General features: G+C 34.8%; 3 protein-coding genes across 3 annotated transcripts in view; all 3 read right to left on the reverse strand.

The window, feature by feature from the left end:
• Nucleotides 1-1,778: 1,778 nt before the first annotated feature.
• LOC129436643 (cytochrome P450 2K1-like) lies at nt 1,779-9,117 on the reverse strand. The gene is made up of 9 exons (XM_073857732.1): nt 8,886-9,117; nt 8,650-8,812; nt 7,565-7,714; nt 7,018-7,178; nt 4,103-4,282; nt 3,752-3,893; nt 3,480-3,664; nt 2,496-2,637; nt 1,779-2,354 (listed from the first exon to the last, which is right to left on the reverse strand). The coding sequence occupies exons 1-9, from the start codon at nt 9,087-9,089 to the stop codon at nt 2,167-2,169; spliced, it is 1,515 nt and encodes a 504-aa protein (XP_073713833.1). The 5' UTR covers nt 9,090-9,117; the 3' UTR covers nt 1,779-2,166.
• Nucleotides 9,118-12,168: 3,051 nt separating this feature from the next.
• LOC129436641 (cytochrome P450 2K1-like) lies at nt 12,169-16,296 on the reverse strand. The gene is made up of 9 exons (XM_073857730.1): nt 16,054-16,296; nt 15,818-15,980; nt 15,541-15,690; nt 15,299-15,459; nt 14,822-15,001; nt 14,464-14,605; nt 14,205-14,389; nt 12,482-12,623; nt 12,169-12,360 (listed from the first exon to the last, which is right to left on the reverse strand). The coding sequence occupies exons 1-9, from the start codon at nt 16,255-16,257 to the stop codon at nt 12,173-12,175; spliced, it is 1,515 nt and encodes a 504-aa protein (XP_073713831.1). The 5' UTR covers nt 16,258-16,296; the 3' UTR covers nt 12,169-12,172.
• A 5,842-nt stretch (nt 16,297-22,138) lies between these two features.
• LOC129436645 (phospholipid-transporting ATPase ABCA3) overlaps nt 22,139-24,572 on the reverse strand; it is a 56,904-nt gene continuing 54,470 nt past the window's right edge. Inside the window, exon 31 of the mRNA XM_055194881.2 lies at nt 22,139-23,489. Coding sequence (XP_055050856.2) covers nt 23,358-23,489 — 132 coding nt within the window. The 3' untranslated portion in view covers nt 22,139-23,357. The remainder of the gene's footprint in view (nt 23,490-24,572) is intronic.

The following is a 24,572-nucleotide window of genomic DNA, read 5'->3' on the forward strand; positions in this document are numbered from 1 at the left end:
AACAGTTAATCTCAAGACTCACCATTTTTTTAGAAATAGAAATATAGTGGAAAACACAAACACATTTGTTTCCTTTAGTTTTTGAATAAGTTTACTTTAGTAATATTATGGTCTTATGGTAGGGATGCATGATTATGGCAAAAATTATAATTGTTTACTGCATTTGCACGGAATATGAAATTATATATTTGAAAAATACAGTGAATTGCAAGGCTGCAGAGAGCAGTGCACTACTGCAGACTTATACTACTGAGGGTTTAAAGATATTATTTTAATAGTCAGTCGTGAACTAAAGTGGGCCGGTCTAAGGCATGAAACTCCAGGGCTGAAAATGAGTCCCACTCCGGCCCTGATTATAGTTATGTATAGTTCATTGCATTTCTGTCAAGAGATCCTTCTAAAAGTTACACACTGCAACTTTAATTTAAAAACAATTTGGACAGTATTATTTTTTGTAAGTTATGTTTGTAAAAACGACTTAAATGTCCTAATATAACTATAGGCCTGGTGTGTCTTTTTACAATGACGTTGTGAGTATGCCACAACTAACTATCCCCTATTTCAAACTATTTTGACAGCTGGACCCCCTTGACCTAAACTATTTACTCAAGTACCCCCGTAATTTTAAGTAAATATTTAAATAATTTATTAGCACATTGAATTTTTTACATTAAAAACATTTGTTTTTCATTGGTTTTAAAGAGTTTTTCAGTAGTATTTTATCATTTACTGTTTATTATTACATCTTATTGGACTTTTATCTGGTCATTTTCTTTTAATGGTACTGTTGGGGTCATAAGTGTACATACACCTTGCAGAATCTGGAAAATGCTGATGATTTTGGATAAAGAATTTAGAAAATTAAGGTAATGTAGTCTTGCCCCGGAACAAATTATTTCACATGAGGAATGTTTACAGAAAGTTCTTAACACAGAATAATAATACAATTTGTAAAAAAAAAACAACCAATTCAAAAGTTTACATACACCTGATTCTTAATACTGTAAGTTACAAATCAATTACCATTTTTATGTTTTGTGATATTTGTTTATGGGTTTCTTGTTTGAACTGCTCGCTGGTCTTCAGAAAAATCTTCTTTGGTTTTCGGCATCTTCTGCATACTTGAACCCTGTTTACCAGCGACTGTATTCAGATTAAATTTTTTACATTGCGGACAATCAAGAGACTCACACAACCATTACAATAGATAAAAACAATCAGTGATGTCAATACCATACAAATCAGGTGTACAGTATGTAAACTTTTGGACAGGGTGATCAGTCTCCTATCATTAAACCAGTTTAGAGGAGGCTGAAGGCATAAAATCAAACTACTGTGTGCCGGTGACTGTTACAGAAAAGGGATTAAGAGGTCAAGAGGATCCGTCTTTTTTCAATTATTCTCATTTATAAGTGCTTTTGCTACCATCAGCGTCTCAGATTGACTAATCACTAATGTGCGTCTGATATCTGGTGTGTTCATTCACCCGGCGGCAGACCCCTATTCAGCCTAGTGAAAGGGGTGCCTTTTTTCAAAAAGTGGACCTTTTGTAGTTTTACTCTCATTTTGTATTATTATTATTATAATATACGTTGCGTACAAGTTTACCAGATTCATTAAAGGAAAATCACAAAAGTGGTGCTTTTAACAAGATTATTGCTTCAGTAGAACTTTACTTTATCACTACTGTACTGACTTTATATAAATGGTAACTATTATCTGAGCAACAAAACTACAATTAATTTTGTTTAGAAATTTTAATAAATCAGTATTTCATATAATTTTTGTCCTTTTATTTAATTGAAGCTATTTTTGCATATGAGCACAGATTTTACAAACAGTAGGTCTATTCATTAGCGGAGGTGTAGATCACTGGAGGTATTCTGTTTAATAAATTCAGTTTTATATTCAGCTTGTGTCACAGTTACAAAATTCACCAAAGGCAGTTTAATAAATGTATTATTTGTTTATGTTTTTCTTTATAATTGCCTTTTAGCAAAATATCAGAACAAATATAAATTAATCAACTAAAAGCATAAGCATTATAATACAATAAAAGTAGCTTTGCACATTGTTGGCTAATAATTTCTTCCATTATTTACATATTTACATTTTTGTATGTGCATTTTGTAAAATCAGTTCTAAAATCCATGTGTGGATGGATATTCAGGAGCGTTTGACGGCACACAATTTGTGTGGTGATGGATTCAATGTGATTCCAACAATTCCTTTGAGATCCAGTTCATCTCCAGACACGCCGGGTGGAGGAGTGAAACGAAAGGTTTGAAGAAGGGAGGTGAAGAACAGAAAGAGCTCCATCCTGGCCAAACTCTCTCCTAGACAAATCCTGCGGCCTGCAGAGGGAAAGAGAGAGAGAGAGAGCGAGAGAGAGAGAGAGAGAGAGAGAGAGAGAGAGAGAGAGAGAAATTATTGCTCAAATGTATACATACTGCAAGCATACTACAACATCTTGTCTAGTATAGATCTGAAAGTACCTGCAGAAAAGGGCATGAAAGCGTCGTTCTTAACAAACTGGCCCTTCTCATCAAGAAAGTGTTCTGGATAAAAGCTGTGTGGTTTCTTCCAAACACTTTCATCCCTTAATACAGACGTCAACAGAGGAATTACAGAGGTACCCTAGAAAACAAACAGAAGAACAAATTACAACATGTAAAGATTTTGACAGTATCTGCACTAACAACAACAACATTTATTTATAAAACACATTTAAACACAATATAGACTGATTCCAAGCTAAAAACTTTTGTTTTAGCTGTAAAAAAATATTTGTCATTTACTTATTGATATCATTTACACATTTCAATAACATCAAATGATACAGTGGTATCAAGCCTTACCAAAAGGTAAAACTGTCTGCAAAACAGTGACATAAAATGTATTTCTAAAAAACCGTTAGGGGCAATGGAAGCATATAAAGGGAAAACAATAAAGGTCCCAAAACAGATCCCTGGGGTACCTCACAAAAAACAGGTGCAGATGAGGGGGGATGATTTTCTAAAATTTCAGAAAAATTCCCATTCTCAAGGTAAGAAGCAAACCATTGTAATACATTGTATGGTAAATGTTAAATGGCAATCTAGTTGTTCAAGAAGAATGTTATGGTCAATGATGTCAAATGCAGACCTCAAGTGCAATAAACCAGCAAAACTCAAGAATCTGAATCCAGAGCAAACAAGATATCATTTGTAACCCTCAACAGAGCTTATTTAGTGCTATGTAATGATCTAAAACCAGACAGAAACCTGTCCAAAATATTCAAAGCATTCAAATACTTGAGTTTGTTTGTGAGCTGTGAAAACACTACATTCTCCAAAAGCTTAGGGATGAAAGGCAGTTTAGAGATCAATTACTTCACAGAGGTTGCACAATCGCGTGTACAAAAGCTCTTGAGATAAGAATGTGAGCTTTTACACACTACTGTAGCTGGCCTTTATTACACACATATCTTTTTGACAGACCTTTTTAATGAAATATCCATTGAAGTTCACATCACAGCTGGTCGTATGTGGTAGATTCATGGGCACTATGTTGGCCAGTCTCTGTACTTCATGGATCACAGCATCTGTGTAAGGTAAATTCTTTCTGTCATCCACTATAGGCTGACGTCCACCGATCACTCTGTCAATCTCCTCTTGAACTCGATCTGCATACAAACATAGCACATTATTGATCCTTCAGAAATGAATTCAGCCGGACAGAGGAAAGTCTTCATACAGTACTGTGTTTTTACCTTGGATATGAGGGTATTTGGCCATAATCATCAGACCCCAGCGCAGTGTTGTTCCTGTAGTGTCAGTACCAGCAACAAAAAGATTTGCCACAGACATAAGAAGATTGTCCTGATTGAAATGTGAGTCCTTCTTGTTGGATTTCTGACAAACACAAAATATTTTTTTTTTTCATTTCTGCCAACTCCATGAGGCTACAAAGTTCTATTCAACATTAAAAAATAAATGGATCATGTCATGGATAATATGCTCAACTAAACCCATCTTCCATCTGCTTGTGTAAGCGACTGATTTCTTTAAACATCCTTCTGTATTCAGTATGTGAAGAAAAACGCTGTAATGTATTTCCATACCTCGTCACTCTGTTTTCGGATGAGAAAGGAGTCAACAAATCCTCTGCTGTCCTGTGGATTCAGGGTCTCTAACAGCTCAGATATCAACTGTTTTATTGACTCTATGTTTTTTAGAGCATTTCTTATGATAGCCCTTTTGCTGTTCAGGAATGGACCCAGCCATGGAAATGTGTTATACAGCTACAAAAAGAGAGTAGAGACAAACAACATGAATGGCAGAGTTTTTGTGACATCTATAAAACATCTAGAAGACCTTTTATAACCTTTATTAGGGGATGCATAAATAGTGAAAGGAATGCCACCCTTAACATGTTATTATTAACCTACCCTAACATTGCTGAACACAACAAAAGTTTTGAAGTGAAGCTTTAAAGTCCCACCATTAATCTTTTAATTCTATAGCCATGTAACAGCTTTATGTGAAAAACAAAAGTATTCAGTATTTTTTGTGTCCCATAAAACAGAGAAATGTCATATGGGTTTGGAACAACATGGAAGATATTATTTCAGAATTGTAATTTTTGGGTTAACTACCCAGCCAACATTTCTATATAAGACCCATATGGGTATGGATTGGGCTAAAAAATGGGCCCTATAGGATTGTCAGGTTCCGTAATGGCCTCATGTCAGTTGCCCAAGGATTGCACTTGCCACTAGCTGGGCCCCACCTGTGCAACATGCACAAAAACTATATTAGTCCCAGATGTGTGTTTACAAGGGCTTAAAATATGGGTTGTAAGTGGGATTGTCCGTGGGTTCCATATCCGCTCCATTTAAAGTGCCCATGTAGGTTATCTGCAGGATCTCACTGGGTGTTTGGTGGGCCCTAATTGGGCAATATGCACAATGCCCATATTGGGCCCAGATTTGAGTTTTATATGGGTACTACATAGGAATAACATGGTCATGAAATATGGGTTGTAGCTGGGATTGTACATGGGTTCCATGTTTGCCCCTTGTCTATACTGGGTATAGACAAGTTCAACCAGGTGTTGGGTCAAAAAGAGATGAACCCAACACGTTGGTTTATAATTTAACCTTTGCTGGGTTGTTTATACCCGGGTGATTCTCACAAAACCATTGAAACACCACGGCACTAATGATTTTAGCTTTAAAATGTGTAATATAGTAACATTAAAAAGCATCAGAATTAACACAATACTGTGTTCTACCTTGCACAATGTGTGATTTCAACATAAGAATTTATAATTGGAAATTTTATCTCATTTTCTGCTGAAATTCTCATTACCGCAATGTGTCCGGCTGTGTTTGAACATGCGTTATGTTGTAATTTAATCAAATTAACACAAAAATATTAAGAAAACAAATAAATGGATGTTTTGCTAGACTACTTCAGATGACAGAAAAAAATATTAACTGAATATTCATGTATAATAATAATGAAGAAAAATTAGGAAAATGATGTGTCCATGCCTGATGTTCTCATCCTCCGCAACACTTTTTGAGAACAGTTTAAGCACACATATAGAATTTTAATAAAGTTTGATTTTGAGTGACCAAGCACATGGACCAGTTACTTCAAGATGGCTACCAGGTAAGATCATTTTTTTACAGTTAATTTGAAATATTGTCTTTTCAGAATGCTTACACGACATTTTGATTATCATTACCGCAACAGATGCTTATTAAATGTTAATTTAATTAATAGAAGCATAATACTTTGATTTTAAATGCATGTGCAGAATCTCCAAATTATGTTCTTTCAGGTTTGTCATGTCATTTTGAAAATATGTCAGTGTTGATGTTTTCTGACTGTTGCGGTAATGAGATTTTTTAGGACTAATTTTTTAAATTATGTTACAAAAAGTGTTAAATGATAAGTAAAAGTTTTTAAATTAATGTTCCCATTTACTCCAGACTTTGTTTTTCAATGTCTGGTGGGGAAAAAAGTAAATTTAAGCAATTTTTACATTTTCATGCTTGACATTTTTAAAACCAAGTTTTCGTGAGAATCACCCACCCATTGATATGTCATGCTTAGCCAAAGTCATGAGAATCATGGGCCATTTGAATGGTCAAGGACTGTCAAAGAGGCCACATGACTGACACTTAAAGCAACCAATCACGTTTCACTTTGTGCCATGTCAAGTTTAGAGGCATGAGATGTTGCAACTATAACAGACCAGTGTGTAACCATCATTCACAAATGTCTCTAAAGTTAACAACAATATAAAAACATGTTAACTATTTGCATACTTTTAAACATGCAGGGGCAGTTTCGCAGACAGGGATTAGACTAGTCCTAGACTAAAATAAATGTAAGAGCTTTCCAAACTGAAAAAACTTGGATTGACATGTCTTAAAATGCATAAGTCCCATTTTTGCCTCAAAATGCACACAAGCAATGTTTTTAGCAAGGCATGTTCATTAAAACTAGTTATTTTCCTAATTAAATTGAGGCCTAGTCCTCAGGCCCACCCTGCAGCATTTATTTGATCTTAATATGAAGAGTTTCGTTGCAAAACGAGATAAATCCATTTTTTAACATTTTTCTCAAAACATGTTTATTATTATGTTATCATGTTATTATTTTGTTTTATGGTGCTACTTAGCTGTATTTTAACTTATGAAGGTTTAAATCAAAACAAACCAAATGCAGTTGAATTGAAATTAATTGGAATGCACAACCAAAAAACTAGATTTCTAAACAATTAAAAAAACAGTGGTTATCTCGTTTTGCAACGAAACTCTTCATATATCGTCACTGATGTAAACATGAAAGCTTTCTTCTTCAATCAAACAGCTTTATTTTGTTTTCGGGCGGAATGTTAAAGATTGCAACACACACAAGAACGGGTATTGGGTATTGGTTTTAAGACAACTTTTCTGAAAGGTTTAGATCCACTTGTAGTAAAATGTAAATAGCAACAATGCAATTTAAAATATTTATTTACCCGCATAGAAACAGATCCACCAAGCCGAACGTTTTCATTTGCCCTGTCAACCATTGCTGTGAAGCGAGGATCTGTGTATTCAAATCTGCTGCCGTACACAATAGATGAGATGATGTTTGATACAGCGTAGTTCACGGGTTGAGTTGTATCGAAGGCTTTCCCTGTAAAAACAAACAAACTCTCTCTATGAATCTTATAAAGCAGTGGTTCTCAAACTGGGGGCCGGGGCCCCCAGGGGGGACCGCGAGATGGTGCCAGGGGGGCCGCAGTTTTATGACATTTTATAAAATACATTAATTTACCATGAATTCTGTGTAGTTACACCTAAAAAATAAGGCTACTACCTAACAGCACTACTTTGAATAATGTAAAATGTTTTGTTTAATTAAAATTTTAAGTTTTAGAAATGGTTTTGTCATAAAAAATTTTTTGGGGGCCGCGATGGAATGTGCCGTACACAAGGGGGGGCCGCATGCTGAAAAAGTTTGAGAACCACTGTTATAAAGTACGAGTATGACTTCAGATGTCCATTTGTGTATTGTCGTACCTTGAAACTTTTCAAACCCTTCTTTCAGATATTGAATTTCCTCCACAATTTTGTCTTCGCATCCTCTCTTGCCCATCCCAAAGTCACGCAGGTTAGTCAGAGCGAAGCGTCTCATCTCTTTCCAGCTCTCTCCATTGGCAAAGATGATCCCTGATTAAAACACAAACATAGGGTTAGGTAAGGGTTAGTTCACAGCATAAATGACAATTTTATGAATATTATAAAGCGACAAGAAACTTTTGTGTACAAAGAAAACAAAATGAGCGTAATTTGGTCCTGACGTAACAATTTCCTTTTTTTTAATTTAAGCCATGATGCAAACATTGTAAACAATACTTAAACAGCCCGTATTAATGCACAAATTATTTGCCAGTGTATTCTGTGTCTGTACACTGGCAGCTACGTTATCAGGTGCGGAGAACAAATTGTTAAAATTGCTTATTTTGTTTTCTTTGAGCACAAAAGTGTTCTCGTCGCTTCATAATATCATTATTAGACGACTGATGGAACATAGACCTTTTTGGCAATGTTTTTCATTCTTTACTGGGCTTGATTGTGAAATTGTGTTTTTTTCTAAACACCAAATGGTCGAATTCAACACATAATATCTAGATCAATATCTAAAAACAATTTAAATCAAATTTAGATCATTATTTATGTGAATTTTTCATAAAAAATTGATATTTTACAGGCAAGCTAATGGTGTAGTTGAGGAATTTAGTGGTAAACAGGTACAAAAGTACTTCATATCTCCCAAAACACAGCATTAATTTATAGATGGGAAGTAAATGAAAAAAAATATATATTGTTTGTATCATTAAAAATGTATAGATTTTTTGTAATCACCCTTTTTATTTCTGAGGTTATTTTTATCCCCAGGGAACTGTAACGTACACAGGAAGCTTATGGGGCTTATGAGGGTTAAATACAGCCTGTATGCAGTTACGGCTCACACAGAAAGAGGCGGAGCTTAACAGGTTATTGCAAGTAACAACACATCATGCGCACATGAATCATCACTTATCTTAAACAGAAAACCGTGAATTGAGTACATGGTAAATAATGCACGTTTATGTTCTTCTTACCACATCCTTCATAAAGTAGTTTGAAACCAGGTTGAATATCTCGATCTCCAAACTCTTCAGCACGGTTCACGAGCGCCTCTTTAACCGTTTTGTATCCGGTCAAGATTACAAATTTATTGGGACCCAAAAACACTTGGAATACGTTTCCATATGTTTTGGAAAGCTGGAGGTTACAGAGTAAAACTTGAGTAAAGAAATCTCTAAATAAAGGTTTTATTCTTGTTAAGATGTCTCACCTCACAGAAAGTATCAAAAGGTCTTTCCAGGTCCAGCGTCAGCAGGTTTCCCAGCAGTGGAAGTGGTTTGGGTCCTGGTGGATCTTTTCCTTCTTTGTGAGATTTGGAGTTGGATGAAAGCACATATAAGACCAAAATCACAAGCAACGCAGCCAGTATTGTACCACTGCTGGAAAACTGCAGAAGTGTCTCAAAAACAGCCATTATTAAATCTGTAATGAACTGCACAGGACTGCACGACTCTGCTGCATTCATACATTTATAGCAGGTAGAGGAGGGCGGGACCTTAAATCTATAGGGAGTTATTCTCCAAAACAAAGAAACCATAACAGAGGGCTGGTACGATCGTGTCAGCATATAGAGAGATGTACAACACCCTTTGATGAATGATTAAACTTACATTTCAGATAAAATATCTAGAGTTTGGTTCCAAAACGCAATAAATCCATTTTGACAAATTTCGGTAAAAATGTGTTTTCTATACCAAGAAAGTGACAAGATGAAAACCACTATTTTCTGTTACAAACTTTCACATAGCATCTTTAGGTTATAATAACATAAAAATTTAAATCCATAATTTGATTTTCGAAGATTTATTATAAAAACGAATTATTTTTTCCACAAAATGCAATAAATCCATGACAAGTTTTTCAAAATGCTATAAATCTATTCAATCAATGTATAAATGTGCATTCATCTTTGCCATGTTATATTCATTTAGTTGACTAATTGTATCTACTGATTAAAAAAATAAACATTAATGGCATTAATCAAAACACTTTGTCATATTAAGATGATTGTCATTGCTGTGGTTATACTTGACGTCGTCGCTTAACTTTTTTTTTTCGCAGTGATCAGCTGTAAAATGTTTTGGTCCTGCTCAATTTTCGTTGACTTTTAGTAAAATAATGGAAAGTTTTTCATAAGGTCCCCTGGGGTCAATGTGTTAGCATGAGAGCAACTTGATGGAGTCGGGAGAACAAGTGGACAGAAAACCATCACAGGTTTATCAATGCTATTAAAGTATTATTTTGTTTTTTCTTGTTTGTTGATCACGAAGTACAAAGTAGATGAGGAAAACTAGGATTCTGTGTATTCAACGCGCAGCCATTGTTTGTTTACATTGCATGGAATTGTGCTCTGTAATTTGTGGAGCGGATTTATTGCATTCTGTAGAAAAGGAGGAGTGGCGTTAATCGCGTTTTGGGAAAAAAGGAAGAAAAGATGACAGAATAACATGGCGGATATTGGATTTTGCGTAAAATTAAGAATTTCCTTTTAAATACTGACCTGATATAATACTGATTTTGGCAGTAACTCATTTTTTACAAAAATGGCGTTTATCGTGTTTTGGAAACAAACTCTTCATTTATATATCATATTTGCACCCATACCATTGCTCATACATACAGTATGCATGCATATATACTTGAAATAAAGATTTAAGAAATATAATGTGGTATTTTCTAAACCAGTCAAGCCAGGTCAACTTGCGCACTCTGACACACAGATCTCATGTTACCTTTGTCCCATTGAAAACCACAAAAAAATCTTACCTGCTTTTACTTTTTATTGGGCTGTGCATACATTTGGATGAATATTTAAACTGTTAGGAGAATAAAACTGGTGAGAATGTAATGTAAAATGTAAAGGACTTGTGTTGCTTCGAGGTTTCTTCAATAGCATGCATTCAACCTCATTTCATGAAAACTTATCCTAGTCCTGGACTAAAATGCATGTTTGAGCTGCCTTCATTTAAAAACAACTAAAAACAATATGTTAAGATACTGTATTACTGCACACCAGTATTGTTTTTTGTAAGGTATGTTTGTAATATAACTATAGGCTTAGTCCTGACTTTCTGTCCAGGAAACCACTCCTTAATGTCTGGCTGGTCTGGTTAAACTACAATTTCTATGTTCTTTTTTCTACTTAATTTATGCTCTATGTATGCTTTGTGTCTTTTTAAAATGACTGTGTATGTCACAACTAACTATCCCCTATTTCAAAATATTTTATCAGCCAGACCCACTTGACCTAAATTATTTCCTTGAAGTACCCCTTGAAATGGTAACTAAATATTTCAATAATTTATTAGCACATTGAATTTTTAACATTAAAAACATTTATTTTTCATTGGTTTTAAGGGGTTTTCAGTAGTGTTTTACATAGTTCTGTTTATTACATGTTATTGGACTTTGATCTGGTCATTTACTTTTAATGGTACTGTTGGGGTCATAAGTGTGCATATACCTTGCAGAAACTGGAGAATGCTGAACATTTGAATAAAGAATTTTTAAAATTAAGCTTTGTTTTTAATGTAGTCCTGCCCTGAACAAGTTATTTCACATGAGAAATGTTTACAGAAAATTTGCAACACAAAATAAACTAAAACTAAACCAATTAAAAAGTTAACATAAACCTGATTCCTAATACTGTAAGTTACAAATCAATTACAATTTTTGTGTTTTGTGATGTTCGTTTATGGGTTTCTTATTTTCAGCATCTTCTGCATACTTGAACCCTGTTTACCAGCGACTGTATTCAGATTAAATTTTTTACATTGCGGACAATCAAGAGACTCACACAACCATTACAATACATACAAACAATCAGTGATGGTCATGAAGTCAATACCAAACATTTAAACATCAGGTGTACAGTATGTAAACTTTTTACCTTTTTTTTCAAAAAGGTTACCTTTTGCAGTTTTCCTCTCATTTTGTATTATTATTATTATATACATTGCATACAAGTTTAACAGATTAATTAAAGGAAAATCACAGAAGTGGTGCTTTTAACAAGATTAGGATTTCAATAGAGCTTTGATCACTTCATCACTACTGTATGACTGACTTTAAATGTTATTATCTGAGAAACAAAACTATTCATTTTATTTAGAAATTGTAATAAATCAGTATTTCATATAATTTTTGTCGTTTTATTTATTTTTGCCTATAAGCACAGATTTTGCATACAGTAAATCTATTATTAGTTGAGGTCTTCTGTTTAATAAATTCAGTTTTCTATTCAGCTTGTGTCACAGATACAAAATTCACCAACGGCAGTTTAATAAATTAATTATTTGTTTATATTTTTCTTTATAATTGACTTTTTGCAAAACATCTGAACAAATAAAAATGACTGTAAGCATAATCATTATAATACAATAAAAGTAGATTTGCACATTGTTGGCTAATAATTTCTTCCATTATTTACATATTTACAGTTTTTGTATGTGCATTTTGTGAAATCAGTTCTGAAAATATCCATGTGTGGGTCGATATTCAGGAGCGTTTGACGGCACACAGTTTGTGTGGTGATGGATTCAATGTGATTCCAACAATTCCTTTGAGATCCAGTTCATCTCCAGACACGCCGGGTGGAGGAGTGAAACGAAAGGTTTGAAGAAGGGAGGTGAAGAAAAGAAAGAGCTCCATCCTGGCCAAACTCTCTCCTAGACAAATCCTGCGGCCTGCAGAGGGAAAGAGAGAGAGAGAGAGAGAGAGAGAGAGAGAGAGAGAGAGAGAGAAATGAATTATTGCTCAAATGTATACATCCTGCAAGCATACTACAACATGTAGATTTGAAAGTACCTGCAGAAAAGGGCATGAAAGCGTCGTTCTTAACAAACTGGCCCTTCTCATCAAGAAAGTGTTCTGGATAAAAGCTTTGTGGTTTCTTCCAAACACTTTCATCCCTTAATACAGACGTCAACAGAGGAATTACAGAGGTACCCTAGAAAACAAACAGAAGACCAAATTACACATGTACAAATTTTGGCAGTATCTGTCGCTAACAACAACAACAACAACAACAACAACATTTATTTATAAAACACATTTAAACACAATATAGATTGATCCAAAGTACAGATCAGATCTACACAATAAAAACAACAATTACAGGTTTTCAAAAGCTAAAGAGTAAAACTATGATTTACAGTAGAGAAGAGTATGTAGATTAATTTAAAAATGTCCAATAAAGGAGTAGACCTTTAGTCAAGTCCTATGGCTGCATTTTGAACAACTTGCAATCGTGACAATAAAGATTGAGGGAGACAACCCTTACGAAAATTAGCTCTGATTTTCCTACAGTTAAAACAAAAAAAATGTTTACTGTAGTAAAACCATGGTAACCACAAAATATCCATAGTTTTGACAACCAAGGTTTTCAAGAACCATAGTTAAACCATGGTTAGTGTAGTAAAACCATGGTTTTGCTGATCATAATCAATACACCAAAAAAACATGGGTACTACACTTTTACCACAATAAAACCATGGTTAATTTTCTTAGGGCAGAATAAAGACAGTTGCAATAATTGAAAACAAGTATTGTGATATTACAAGAGCAAGAATCACAAATTCTAAATATTTGCTTAAAAGCCGATTCTTTAACTTTGCAACAGATCTTAAATTAAAAAAGCTTCTTCTAATAACAGCTCTAATTTGTTTATCAAAAAATTGTGAAGAGTCCAATATCACTCCATGGTTTTGGATTTGTTTGCATACATTAGTTAAAAGAGAACCTTATTGGGCTTCCACAGCATGGAATTTGCAACTAAGAATTAAAAACTCTTTTTAGCTGCAAAAATGATTTGTCATCCACTTCTTGATATCATTTACACATTTCAATAACATCAAATGAACCAGTGGTATCAAGCCTTACTGGAAGGTAAAATTGGGAATCGTCTACAGTACAAAACAGTCATATAAAATGTTGTATTTCTAAAAAACGTTAGGGGCAATTAAAGCATATAAAGGGAAAACAATAAAGGTCCCAAAACAGATCCCTGGGGTACCTCACAAAAAAAACAGGTGCAGATGAGAGGGGATGATTTTTTACATTTACAGAAAAATTCCCATTCTCAAGGTAAGAAGCAAACTATTGTAATACATTGCCATTAACATTTACCATACAATCTAGTCGTTCAAGAAGAATGTTGTGGTCAATGTTGTCAAATGCAGACCTCAAGTGCAATAAAACCAGCAAAACTCAAGAAACTGAATCCAGAGCAAACAAGATATCATTTGTAACCCTCAAAAGAGCTGACTCAGTGCTATGTAATGATCTCAAACCATATAGGAACATGTCCAAAATATAAAAAGTATTCAAATAAGACTGAAGTTTGTTTGTGAGCTGTGAAAACATTACTTTCTCCAAAAGCTTAGAAATGAAAGAGATTACTGCACATTTCTGGATCAAGTTGAGTTTTTTTCAGAGGTTGCACAATTGCATTTACAGCAGCTCTTGAGATAAGAACGTGAGCTTTTACACACTAGCTGGCCTTTATTACACATATATCTTTTTGACTGACTTTCTTGATGAAATATCCATTGAAGTTCACATCACAGCTGGTCGTATGTGGTAGATTCATGGGCACTATGTTGGCCAGTCTCTGTACTTCATGGATCACGGCATCTGTGTAAGGTAAATTCTTTCTGTCGTCCACCATTGGCTGACGTCCACCGATCACTCTGTCAATCTCCTCTTGAACTCGATCTGAATAAAAACACAGCACATTATTGACCCTTCAGAAATTAATTCAGCCAGACCGAGGAAAGTGTTTTTTTTACCTTGGATATGAGGGTATTTGGCCATAATCATCAGAGCCCAGCGCAATGTTGTTCCTGTAGTGTCAGTACCAGCAGCAAAAAGATTTCCCACAGAGATGATAAGATTGTCCTGGTGGAAATGTGAGTCCTTCTTGCTGGATTTCTGACAAACACAGAATGCAACATTTATTCATTTCTGCCAAATCCATGAGGCTACAAAGTCCTATTCAACATTAAAAAACAAAATGGATTATGTCATGGATTATATGCTCAACTAAACCCATCTTGCATTGTGTACTGCTTGTGTAAGTGACTGATTTCTTTAAACTTCTTTCTGTATTCAGTATGTGAAGAAAAACCCTGTAATGTATTTCCATACCTCGTCGCTCTGTTTTCGGATGAGAAAGGAGTCAACAAATCCTCTGCTGTCCTGTGGATTCAGGGTCTCTAACAGCTCAGATATCAACTGTTTTATTGACTCTATGTTCTTTATAGCATTTCTTATGACAGCCCTTTTGCTGTTCAGGAATGGACCCAGCCATGGAAATGTGTTATACAGCTACAAAAATAGAGTAGAGACAAACAACATGAATGGGACATCTATAAAATATCTAGAATATCTTTATGACCTTTATTAGAAGATGCACAAATAGTGAAAGGAATGCCACCCTTAACATGTTATGTTCAACCTAGCATTGGGTCAAAAAGGGATGAACCCAAGACGTTGGGTCATAATTTAACCTATGCTGGCTTGTTTATACCCACTGATATGTCAAATATAGTCTTGCAAAGCCAAAGGCATGGTCCACTTGTAGTAAAATGTAAATAGCAACAATGTATTAAAGTATTTATTTACCCGAATAGAAACAGATCCACCAATCCGAATGTTTTCATTTGCCCTGTCAACCATTGCTGTGAAGCGAGGATCTGTGTATTCAAATCTGCTGCCATACACAATAGATGAGATGATGTTTGATACAGCGTAGTTCACGGGTCGAGTAGTATCGAAGGCTTTCCCTGTAAAAACAAACAAACTCTCTTGATGAATCTTATAAAGTATGAGTATGACTTCAGATGTCCAGATGTGTATTGTCGTACCTTGAAACTTCTCAAACTCTTCTTTCAGATATTGAATTTCCTCCACAATTTTGTCTTCGCTTCGTCTCTTGCCCATCCCAAAGTCACGCAAGTTAGTCAGAGCAAAGCGTCTCATCTCTTTCCAGCTCTCTCCATTGGCAAAGACAATCCCTGACCAAAACACCAACAAATACCCAGATGATTGATTGGACCATTATCTTTCATTTGGGAGAACTCTGCCCTTCTACATGTGTACATGGTTGTGCAAATAAATACTTAAAGTTTAAGATCTTCTTACCATCTCCTTCATTAAGTAGTTTGAAACTAGGTTGAATATCTCGATCTCCAAACTCTTCTGCCCGGTTCACGAGCGCCTCTTTAACTGTTTTGTATCCGGTCAAGACCACAAATTTATTGGGACCCAAAAACACTTGGAATACGTTTCCATATGTTTTGGAAAGCTGGAGGTTAAAGAGTAAAACATGAGTAAAGAAATCTCAAAATGAAGGTTTTATTCTTGTTAAGATGTCTCACCTCACAGAGAGTATCAAAGGGTCTTTCCAGGTCCAGCGTCAGCAGGTTTCCCAGCAGTGGAAGTGGTTTGGGTCCTGGTGGATCTTTTCCTTCTTTGTGAGATTTGGAGTTGGATGAAAGCACATATAAAACCAAAAACACAAGCAAGGCAGCCAGTAATGTACCACTGCTGGAAAACTGCAGAAGTGTCTCAAAAACAGCCATTTTAAATCTGTAATGAACTACACAGGACTGCACGACTCTTTGCGGTATTCATACATTTATAGAACGTACAGGAGGGAGGGACCTTAAATCTAGGGGGAGTTATTCTCCAAAACAAAGAAACCATAAGAGCATATAGAGAAATATATGACACCCTTTGATGAATGATTAAACTTACATTTCAGAAAAAAAGATCTCCTAAAGCCAAAATTACAAAAGTGTAACATATTTGCACCCATAGTATTGCTCATACATACAATACAGTACATACATACTTGATTTAAGAAAGATAATGTGATATTTCCTATACTAGTCAATACATGTTAATGTGCGCACTTGAACTGCGACACACAAATCTCATGTTATCTTTGTCCCAATGAAAACTACAATAACCTCTTACCTGATTTAACTTTTTATTGGGCTGTGCATACATTTGGATGAATATTTAAACTGTTAGGAGTGTAAAACTTCATTTGCTGATTCAGCACACTGGTGAGATGGCTTATAAACTAAAGTTAACTTGAAAATGTAAAGGACTTCGAGGTTTCTTCAAAGGCATGCATTCCCTTAAATTTTCGCCTGCTGTCTTCTGGATTGACTGTACTGAACTCCTGCTCCATCTCATCTCAAACTCAGCATTAGTGAACTTTTGCACACTGTATGTTAGTTATATATTTGTACCTAAAAGCTCTCACATTTAAATTTGAGATCAGATTAAAATATGAATTCATCTAAAACTGAAGGTTTGGGGTTTGCACACCAAAGCGTTTAAACACAGCAGAAAACACCAGGCGGATACCGACTGTAGGCGCTTGCCAGCTTTTTTCCAGTTGAGCACTTTTGTTATGATACTTTGCTTTGTTTATCAGTCGTTGAACGATGCGCCAGTTGGTTGTTGTGATATTTGTCCCGCCCCTCATCCACTGTGATTCGACGGCCAAGTGAGAAGTGACATTGATGAGCTGATCATTCTTCCTCAAGTTAAACTTTTTTCAACACAGACAGAAAAGCAGAGCGCTGGGGCAAAGCGCAGAAAAAAACACCAGCTGCTGGCTTTTTTGAAAATTGAAAACATACGGCGGCCGTGCATGCCCCCTTAAAAGTTAAATGTACAAATACTTAAAATATTAAGAGATGATTACTTTATTGTTTAAGTAAAGACAATATCTGGGTTAACAGTGTATTTTCCAAATGCTCATGTCATTTATTATCAGATGGGCTTTAACATACTGGAATATAAACTGTGTCTCTGACCTCTGTCACACTTTAAGCTGTACTGACTTCTAACCTCTTTCACACACCTGATTATGCAATGTTTGTGTGACAGATGCTAAATTTGTTCAATGTAAAACCTGTATGTCCTGTCTGTTTATCAAGTCTCATGTGTGTCACTCCATCCAGTCCCATAATGACTCACGAAAGTCAGTCTGATAGAGTCAGACAAAATAATGTTAAGGTTTGGTTGTGTTCTGCCTCAAAGATCTAGTATGACAATAAAATCATTTAAACCAATCAATGAAGTGTAACAATGTTTGTTTTTAAATTGTATTATTATTATTATTAATTACAGCACTTTGGTCAACTTCTGTTGTATTAACTATGTGCTTTATAAATAAATTGAACATTGAACAATATTTAATGCTAATTTATAGATTTTTTTTACTTTTTTATTATAAGTGCAAAACATACAACATACAATTAAACAGAATACTAAACAACAAAACAGAAAACAAAAAAGAAATTGTGATGATGGTATTGTTATGAAGCAATTATAATAAGCAAAATAATAATAATAAATTAAACTGATAATAATTTAGATGATGATATTGTTATGAAGCAATGATAATAATAATAATAAAAAATAATACACATATTTACATAATAATAATAAAATGTATATGAAGCAATGATAATAAGCAAAATAGTATTATTATTATTATTATTATTATTAATCCTAATAATATGATTAATAATAATACTAAAAACAAAACATATAATATTATATAAAAGAATGGTGATGATATTAATATTTTGTAAAAAAAAAATGGCAACAGTAATATCTATAATAATAATAATAATAATAACAACAATATGTATATTATTTAATAATAGTATGTACAATAGTGGTATTAATAGCAATAATAATTCTAAGGATTGTTATGATTACTGGAATATTTTTCTTTATTTTCTTTTAATGCCCATAATAATAACTTAAATAAATAATAATAATTATGATTATTATTGATAGTAATAATATCAATAATACTAAAAACAAAACATATAATATTATATAAAAGAATGGTGATGATATAAATATTTTATAAAAAAAATGGCAACAGTAATGTCAATAATAATAATAACAACAACAACAACCACAGCAACACACATACTCAACACATACCCCACCAATCAAAACATCATAACAGTGTATGTTTTAATGATTTTTTTTTTTGACTTTTTAATTTTAACCTCCTAAGACCTGAGTTTTGGTTTGTCTTTTTTTTCAGATTTCTACCAGCTATTTGGGGTTAGGAAGAACCAATAAATATAATAACTATTTTTTTTCTTTGAACATGAAGCAGTGTAATTGTCCATGTTTGTGTACAACAGGTTCCAGTTACACCGAATTAAATACTATGGTGCAAACAACACAAAAATGTGATTCTTAGGAGGTCAATGTTTTAAGGATTTTTTGCTACCGTGTTGGGTTGCACCTGACCTGCTGAAATCTTCTGTTCACCTGCCGTCCTGCACAGCTTCAGACAGATCTGTCAATCATTCATATCTCCGTGTAATAAAGGCCAATAAACAGATCTAGAAAGTATAAAAATGTTTCTTCATTCTCGGTTAGGTGAAGGTTTACCTCCGTTTGACCTATGTCATTTAGTCCTGATACAGTTTTAGGTCAACCAGATGTGTCAATGATGAACCTGCATTGCGTCATGCATCAGCAGATCTACAACTACTCCTGCATATGCTCCTGTATAGCTCTGTTAGCAGAACGAAAGGTCATGGGTTCGAACCCAAAAAACACACTAATACTGATAAATTACAGCATATAATGCACTGTATGTCGCTTTGCCAGATGAGTAAATTTAATCCAACAACTTGTAAACTTATATGTCCTGCGCAATATATCTGTGTGGGCTGACATCTTTTATGATGCAGTTCAGTGACATTTAAGAAACCAATAAACTTATGTTAGTAAAACATGTCTGTAGTAAATGTGAACACCTTGCCAGGACACCTATATGTGAACCTGAGACGTGTATTCATTTAAATTTAGAAACTTACTGTAAATATACCTTGGCTTGCATGCATTGCATTTGAGATTAAAGGTGTCGTTGAATGTAAAACTGGTACATGGTAATGACATATAATGAATCTGGATTGTTTCCTTCTTCTTATGTAAACCTTGTGCATGCAAAAGGCTGCTGGAAAACAGACCAATCTCCAAATAACACCAACTGTGACGTTCGGTCAAAATGTATGACCCCAACATTAAATTACACATTAAATTAATTACAATGTTGTTAAAATGCTAAGTGCTATACGCTAGTTAATGCGCAACATGATCTCACGGAAAGTCGTGTTATAGTCACGCAAAATTTGGTTCATTTATTCATGTCCATGGCACGACATTCAGCTTTTTTTTGTGCCTTGAGCACGAATGTCTTTTCATGACACTTGCAGGAGTTTCTATAAATAGTTTTTCACACGACTTTCTTTTTCATGTCATTTTCTTATTGTTTTGCGTGACTATGCACAGTCTGGCACAGTCTTTAATCATATTTTAATTCGTCTACAATTGCACAATTAATGGCGATATCCAGATAAATGTCAATGAATATTGTTGAGTCATCTCGTCAATAAAGAGAAAACGTTCCCTGAAGAATTACTACCTCACATTCATATTTCCGATATCCACTAGGTGGCGATCTTACCCAACTTAAACACTGACGCATTCACTCAACACTGAAAACACATTGTAATTTATGATCAGGATCTGAATCTGATCTCTTACAAAAGTTATTCAAAAAAATGGAATAATCTCCACTTTTAGCTGAAAATTTGAGAGGTGATAAGAGAACAAATGAAGGTAAGATGAAACGGGGGATTTTTTAAGCGAAGGGTCTGTTCTTTCATTTGATATTTTATGTTTATTTAAAGAAGATAATTTTTCTGTAAGGCATTAAACTAAAACTGGTTGGAAAGTTAAAAAAAAAAAACGCTGACGGGGAAAGAGTTAAGCATGCTTCCAATCATATTTGATCATCACTTCAACAGTTGCACGATATAAATGTTAATGTATAAATTAGATGACTGTTAATTTTTGAAATTCTGCTATACATTTGAAGTAACCGTTTTATAAACGCAATAAGCCCCACGAAGCGGTGGTGTTACAGTGCATTTTATAACAGCTAAAAGCCAATTTATGCTTTTGCGTTGGGGTTACGCTGTAGGGTACGCCAGACGCTACGCACATAGGCAACGCCGTCATGAGCATTTATACTTCTGCGTTTGTGTTGCTCTGCAGTTACACCGCCGAAATGCGTAGGAGGAAACACAATGCATTCATGCCGACCAATCACAGATCTTGCGGTCCGTGTCGTTTTGACGTGTAGTTACATTTTTGAGGAGGTGCACGTCAGGTACTGGGAAGGCTACGGCGACAGGGTTCGCGTCTACGCGTATGTTACGGGGTACCTATAACGCGCAACTAACGCAAAAGTATAAATTGGCCTTAAGGGGGTAACAACGCCCCTTAGCTGTTATAAATTGCACTGGTAAACCACTGCTTCTTGGGGCTTATTGCTTTATTAGACTGATATTCATCTTACCAATTTCGTGACTCCACGGCAAACAAAGAAGTTTTGTCTTTACAGTCCCAATACTTATTGGTATATGAATATAAAAAACAACAAACAGTTGGTTTACTGAAGTGGATATCAAACTGCAAGGTGCCAGAAAGCCCCAGTTCTAACAGTTTTATAAAATACATTAATTTATTATAAATTCTGTGTAACTAAACATCAAATTGAGATTGTTTTATGAATAGGAGGCACCCAACAAAGGGGTGGGGGGGGGGGGGGGTTGTGGCACACCCCAAAAAGTTTAAGAACCACCACCAACAACACAAAAGATTGCTGCATAACACAGTTAGTTAATTTGCACAAGGCAGATTTAATTTAAAAAAAAAAGAAATGTCAATATTTATATTTTACACATGGTTAATTTAGTGATACAGTAGTCAGGATTACAATTCCCTTTGTGTTATAGTATACACAACCATTTTAAATCAACATTGTCATCATTAACATTTTCAGTTTCATATCAAGCAGATCAGACACAACAGCCAGAGCACTGTGCAAAGAGTATGACAAACAGATCAATTCATGAAAAACAAAACATACAAAATCTGTGATCAAGTCACCAATAAAGCCCTGTATTATGTCAGTTTTGTCTACGTCAGGGTTACGGTGACGAATAAACCCCGAGTTTTTCCCACAGCTAAAAATTACATTCAATAAAGGTGAATCTGGACGGAAAGATGCACCGATGCAAAGTAAAGAATGGAAGTAAGTGAAACATGCAATCTGATGAAGACTCGCCGATGTTATAAAGAATCAACTTTAATGCACTTTATATGAATTCAGCAGCACTTTTTACTTCTCCTAACACATTAAGTCACTTAACTTCAAGCGGACGGTGTCGTAACTTTATAATTATTATTTTTTTTTGTAGTGTTTCATTAAGGCTTCACTCATGAACCACTCTTGTGCATAATGTTGCATTGAAAAAAATCTTATAAGAAAGCTTGCAAGTCGAGTTTCATGAATGAAGCCCTCTGTTGCATTAAATTCATTGCAGCAGTTCAAGTCAGAATGCTTTACCAACCTTCCAAAAAAAACAAAAAACGATTATGGATCTGAATGTGAATGAATTGGTCCACATTAGTAGTGCAAGTAGTGAATAACTGATCCAATGAACACAAATTCCCATAACTAAAGAGATGGACGTAACTAAAGATCATTCATTAATAAGATTTAACATTGTGGTTTTTGGTTCTCATCACATAAGTAGGCATTTTGCATATCGAAATGACTCTGAGCCCTCTAGTGGTCCGATATGAAATAAACATTTTACAACAGTCAAATCCTGGTGGTTTTACACGTTACTATATACATAAAACAAGATTATAATTGGAAATGTTGGGTGAAAACGCATTAAAACATTTGAAGGGATTTTTTTTTAAAGCATTTCTATATTTTTACTGAAATATAAAGGAATGTTGATTATTTTGATGCGACTCGATGAGGACTTTTATTAACCCAAAAATGGGTTAAAACATCTCAACACATGTTAAATTACAACCCAAATGCTTGGGTTCATCCCTTTTTTGACCAAACCCAGCATTTTTTCGAGTGCACATTCAATTCAATAAGAGAAACTGATGTCTGCCAAATAACTGATAATAAATAGCAAATAAATGTGGAACAAAACTATTTGATAAATATAAAACTTTATATTTATTTACTTACTAATTGCAAAAAAATGCAGCATTTTTTTTATTTATTTCCCATTCTTTAAGTCCCATATTCGTATAAGCTTTCACCTTTTTCGCTTAGTTTATTTGAAAGAGGCAAGCACACGTACCATTAAGACCACAGTCAGATGAAAAAAAACGAACGAAAAAGACATTCATAAATAACATCACAGTCCTACACAAGCGCGCTCAGTAGACATTTTATGAGACATTTGTCAGTCGGTTTCAACCACCGATTAAAAATTCAACCAAAGGACGCAAGATGCACCATTTGAGATGATGTTGTGAAGAACTTCCCCATCCCTTCAAACCGCTCGCAAACACACACACCTGGACGTTAAATAAACACAGAATACAGCAACAGTGGTCCTGTTTCTGTGTGACACAGTGGTTGTGTTTGGGAGATGTTAGATCTGTATGTTATGCGTGTATGCGAGAAGACCTGAGCAATGTCCTGTGGTGTGACTCCATCCAGAGTCAGTTAGCTCAAGCTCTTTCTCTTCAACACGTGAAGGCAAACTGAAGGAGCTCATCGCCCCGTTTATGTCTCGTGATGTCATTTCCTGCTGTCCTGTGAACAGTGTTGGAACTGAGCGAAGCTGAGGAAGACTTGCTCCAGAGAGATTTGACTCACGCAGTAGTCCTCGATGCGGTATTTCTCTTTGGCTGTTTCTAAAACCCCAAACACCTACAGAACAAAGACGTGTTAGAAATAGATTTGCAGGTGGGTTGTCAGAAAAACTAATTTAATGTGTGAAACTCACATTTTATTTGAAAAATAACTAGGGTCAAATGCAATGCATTGTGGGATGCAGTATTACACTCAGTGTGCTATGGATGTATGCTGCACATTTTAGCAACAAGTTAGAAGTAAATATATAACACTCTTTTTAATTTACAAGGTAATTTGATGATTATGTTGCAAAGTTATTTATGTTTTAATAGACCCCTTCAAGGTTTGTAAACATTGAATGACTATCGGGTGCGCGCGCAGCACGGGGTCGAACTGTTCATACCATTTAGGCTTAATAATTTAATCTAACAGTGCTGAAAAATGATGACTTACCTCAAATGAAGTGAGCACTACAAACACAAGCCTCTTGATCTTTGCATTGTTCCAGTCTGCACGTTAATTGCTTGCAGACGCAGATGTTGTATTTTTTTGTTTTTTGAGATTCTGCATGAATCGCGAAAACTTAACGAAAGACCTGGTGCGATTTTCACAGCTCACGACGTAAGTACGCATTTTTGACGATACCGAAAAATAATACGCAACTCAATCTGCTGTAATGACTTTTCTGACCCCGACATGCGCAGTGGGAACAGCCTGTGACGTAAACCGTGAAGGGGTCTATTTAATTTAAATGATCTTGAATTTTTATATTTTATGTTACCTTTATTTTTTGTTTCTTTGCTATGAGTTTTTGTCAAGTTTTCACACTAATATTGCTATTTTAGTTTCAAAATTTGTTTTTATTTCAGTTGTAGTTTTTAGTAAATGTAAATTTTATTAATATTCTGAATTATCTTATATTTTAAGATTTTATGTTATTTTAGTCTAATTTTATGGGATTTGGTCATTTATTTTTAGTTTTTATTAATTTATTTATATTCTGAATCAGAGTCCTGCAACGGGTCGGGTACCCGCGGATACCCGCATAAACGTGTCTCAAACGGGTGGATTGTGACATTCCTAAAATTCACGGGCGGGCCGCGGGCGGATAATTAACTCTATGCGGGCGGGTAGTAGCGCAAATGAAAATATGTGCAA

The sequence above is a fragment of the Misgurnus anguillicaudatus genome, chromosome 19 (genome assembly GCF_027580225.2).
Source record: "Misgurnus anguillicaudatus chromosome 19, ASM2758022v2, whole genome shotgun sequence".
In the NCBI taxonomy this organism is placed as follows: Eukaryota; Metazoa; Chordata; class Actinopteri; order Cypriniformes; family Cobitidae; genus Misgurnus; species Misgurnus anguillicaudatus.

What these genes read in the sequence shown, in the direction of transcription:
- LOC129436643 (XM_073857732.1), bottom strand. Translation starts at nt 9,089, where the DNA reads ATGGCTGTTTTTGAGACACTTCTGCAGTTTTCCAGCAGTGGTACAATA. An exon ending in ATGGATATTTCATTAAAAAG is followed by an intron (nt 2,638 to 3,479) that starts GTCTGTCAAAAA and finishes TTTGTTTTCTAG; the next exon opens with GGTACCTCTGTAATTCCTCT. An exon ending in TTTCATGCCCTTTTCTGCAG is followed by an intron (nt 2,355 to 2,495) that starts GTACTTTCAGAT and finishes TTCCCTCTGCAG; the next exon opens with GCCGCAGGATTTGTCTAGGA.
- LOC129436641 (XM_073857730.1), bottom strand. Translation starts at nt 16,257, where the DNA reads ATGGCTGTTTTTGAGACACTTCTGCAGTTTTCCAGCAGTGGTACATTA. An exon ending in AGAGTTTGAGAAGTTTCAAG is followed by an intron (nt 15,460 to 15,540) that starts GTACGACAATAC and finishes TTGTTTTTACAG; the next exon opens with GGAAAGCCTTCGATACTACT. An exon ending in TTTCATGCCCTTTTCTGCAG is followed by an intron (nt 12,361 to 12,481) that starts GTACTTTCAAAT and finishes TTCCCTCTGCAG; the next exon opens with GCCGCAGGATTTGTCTAGGA.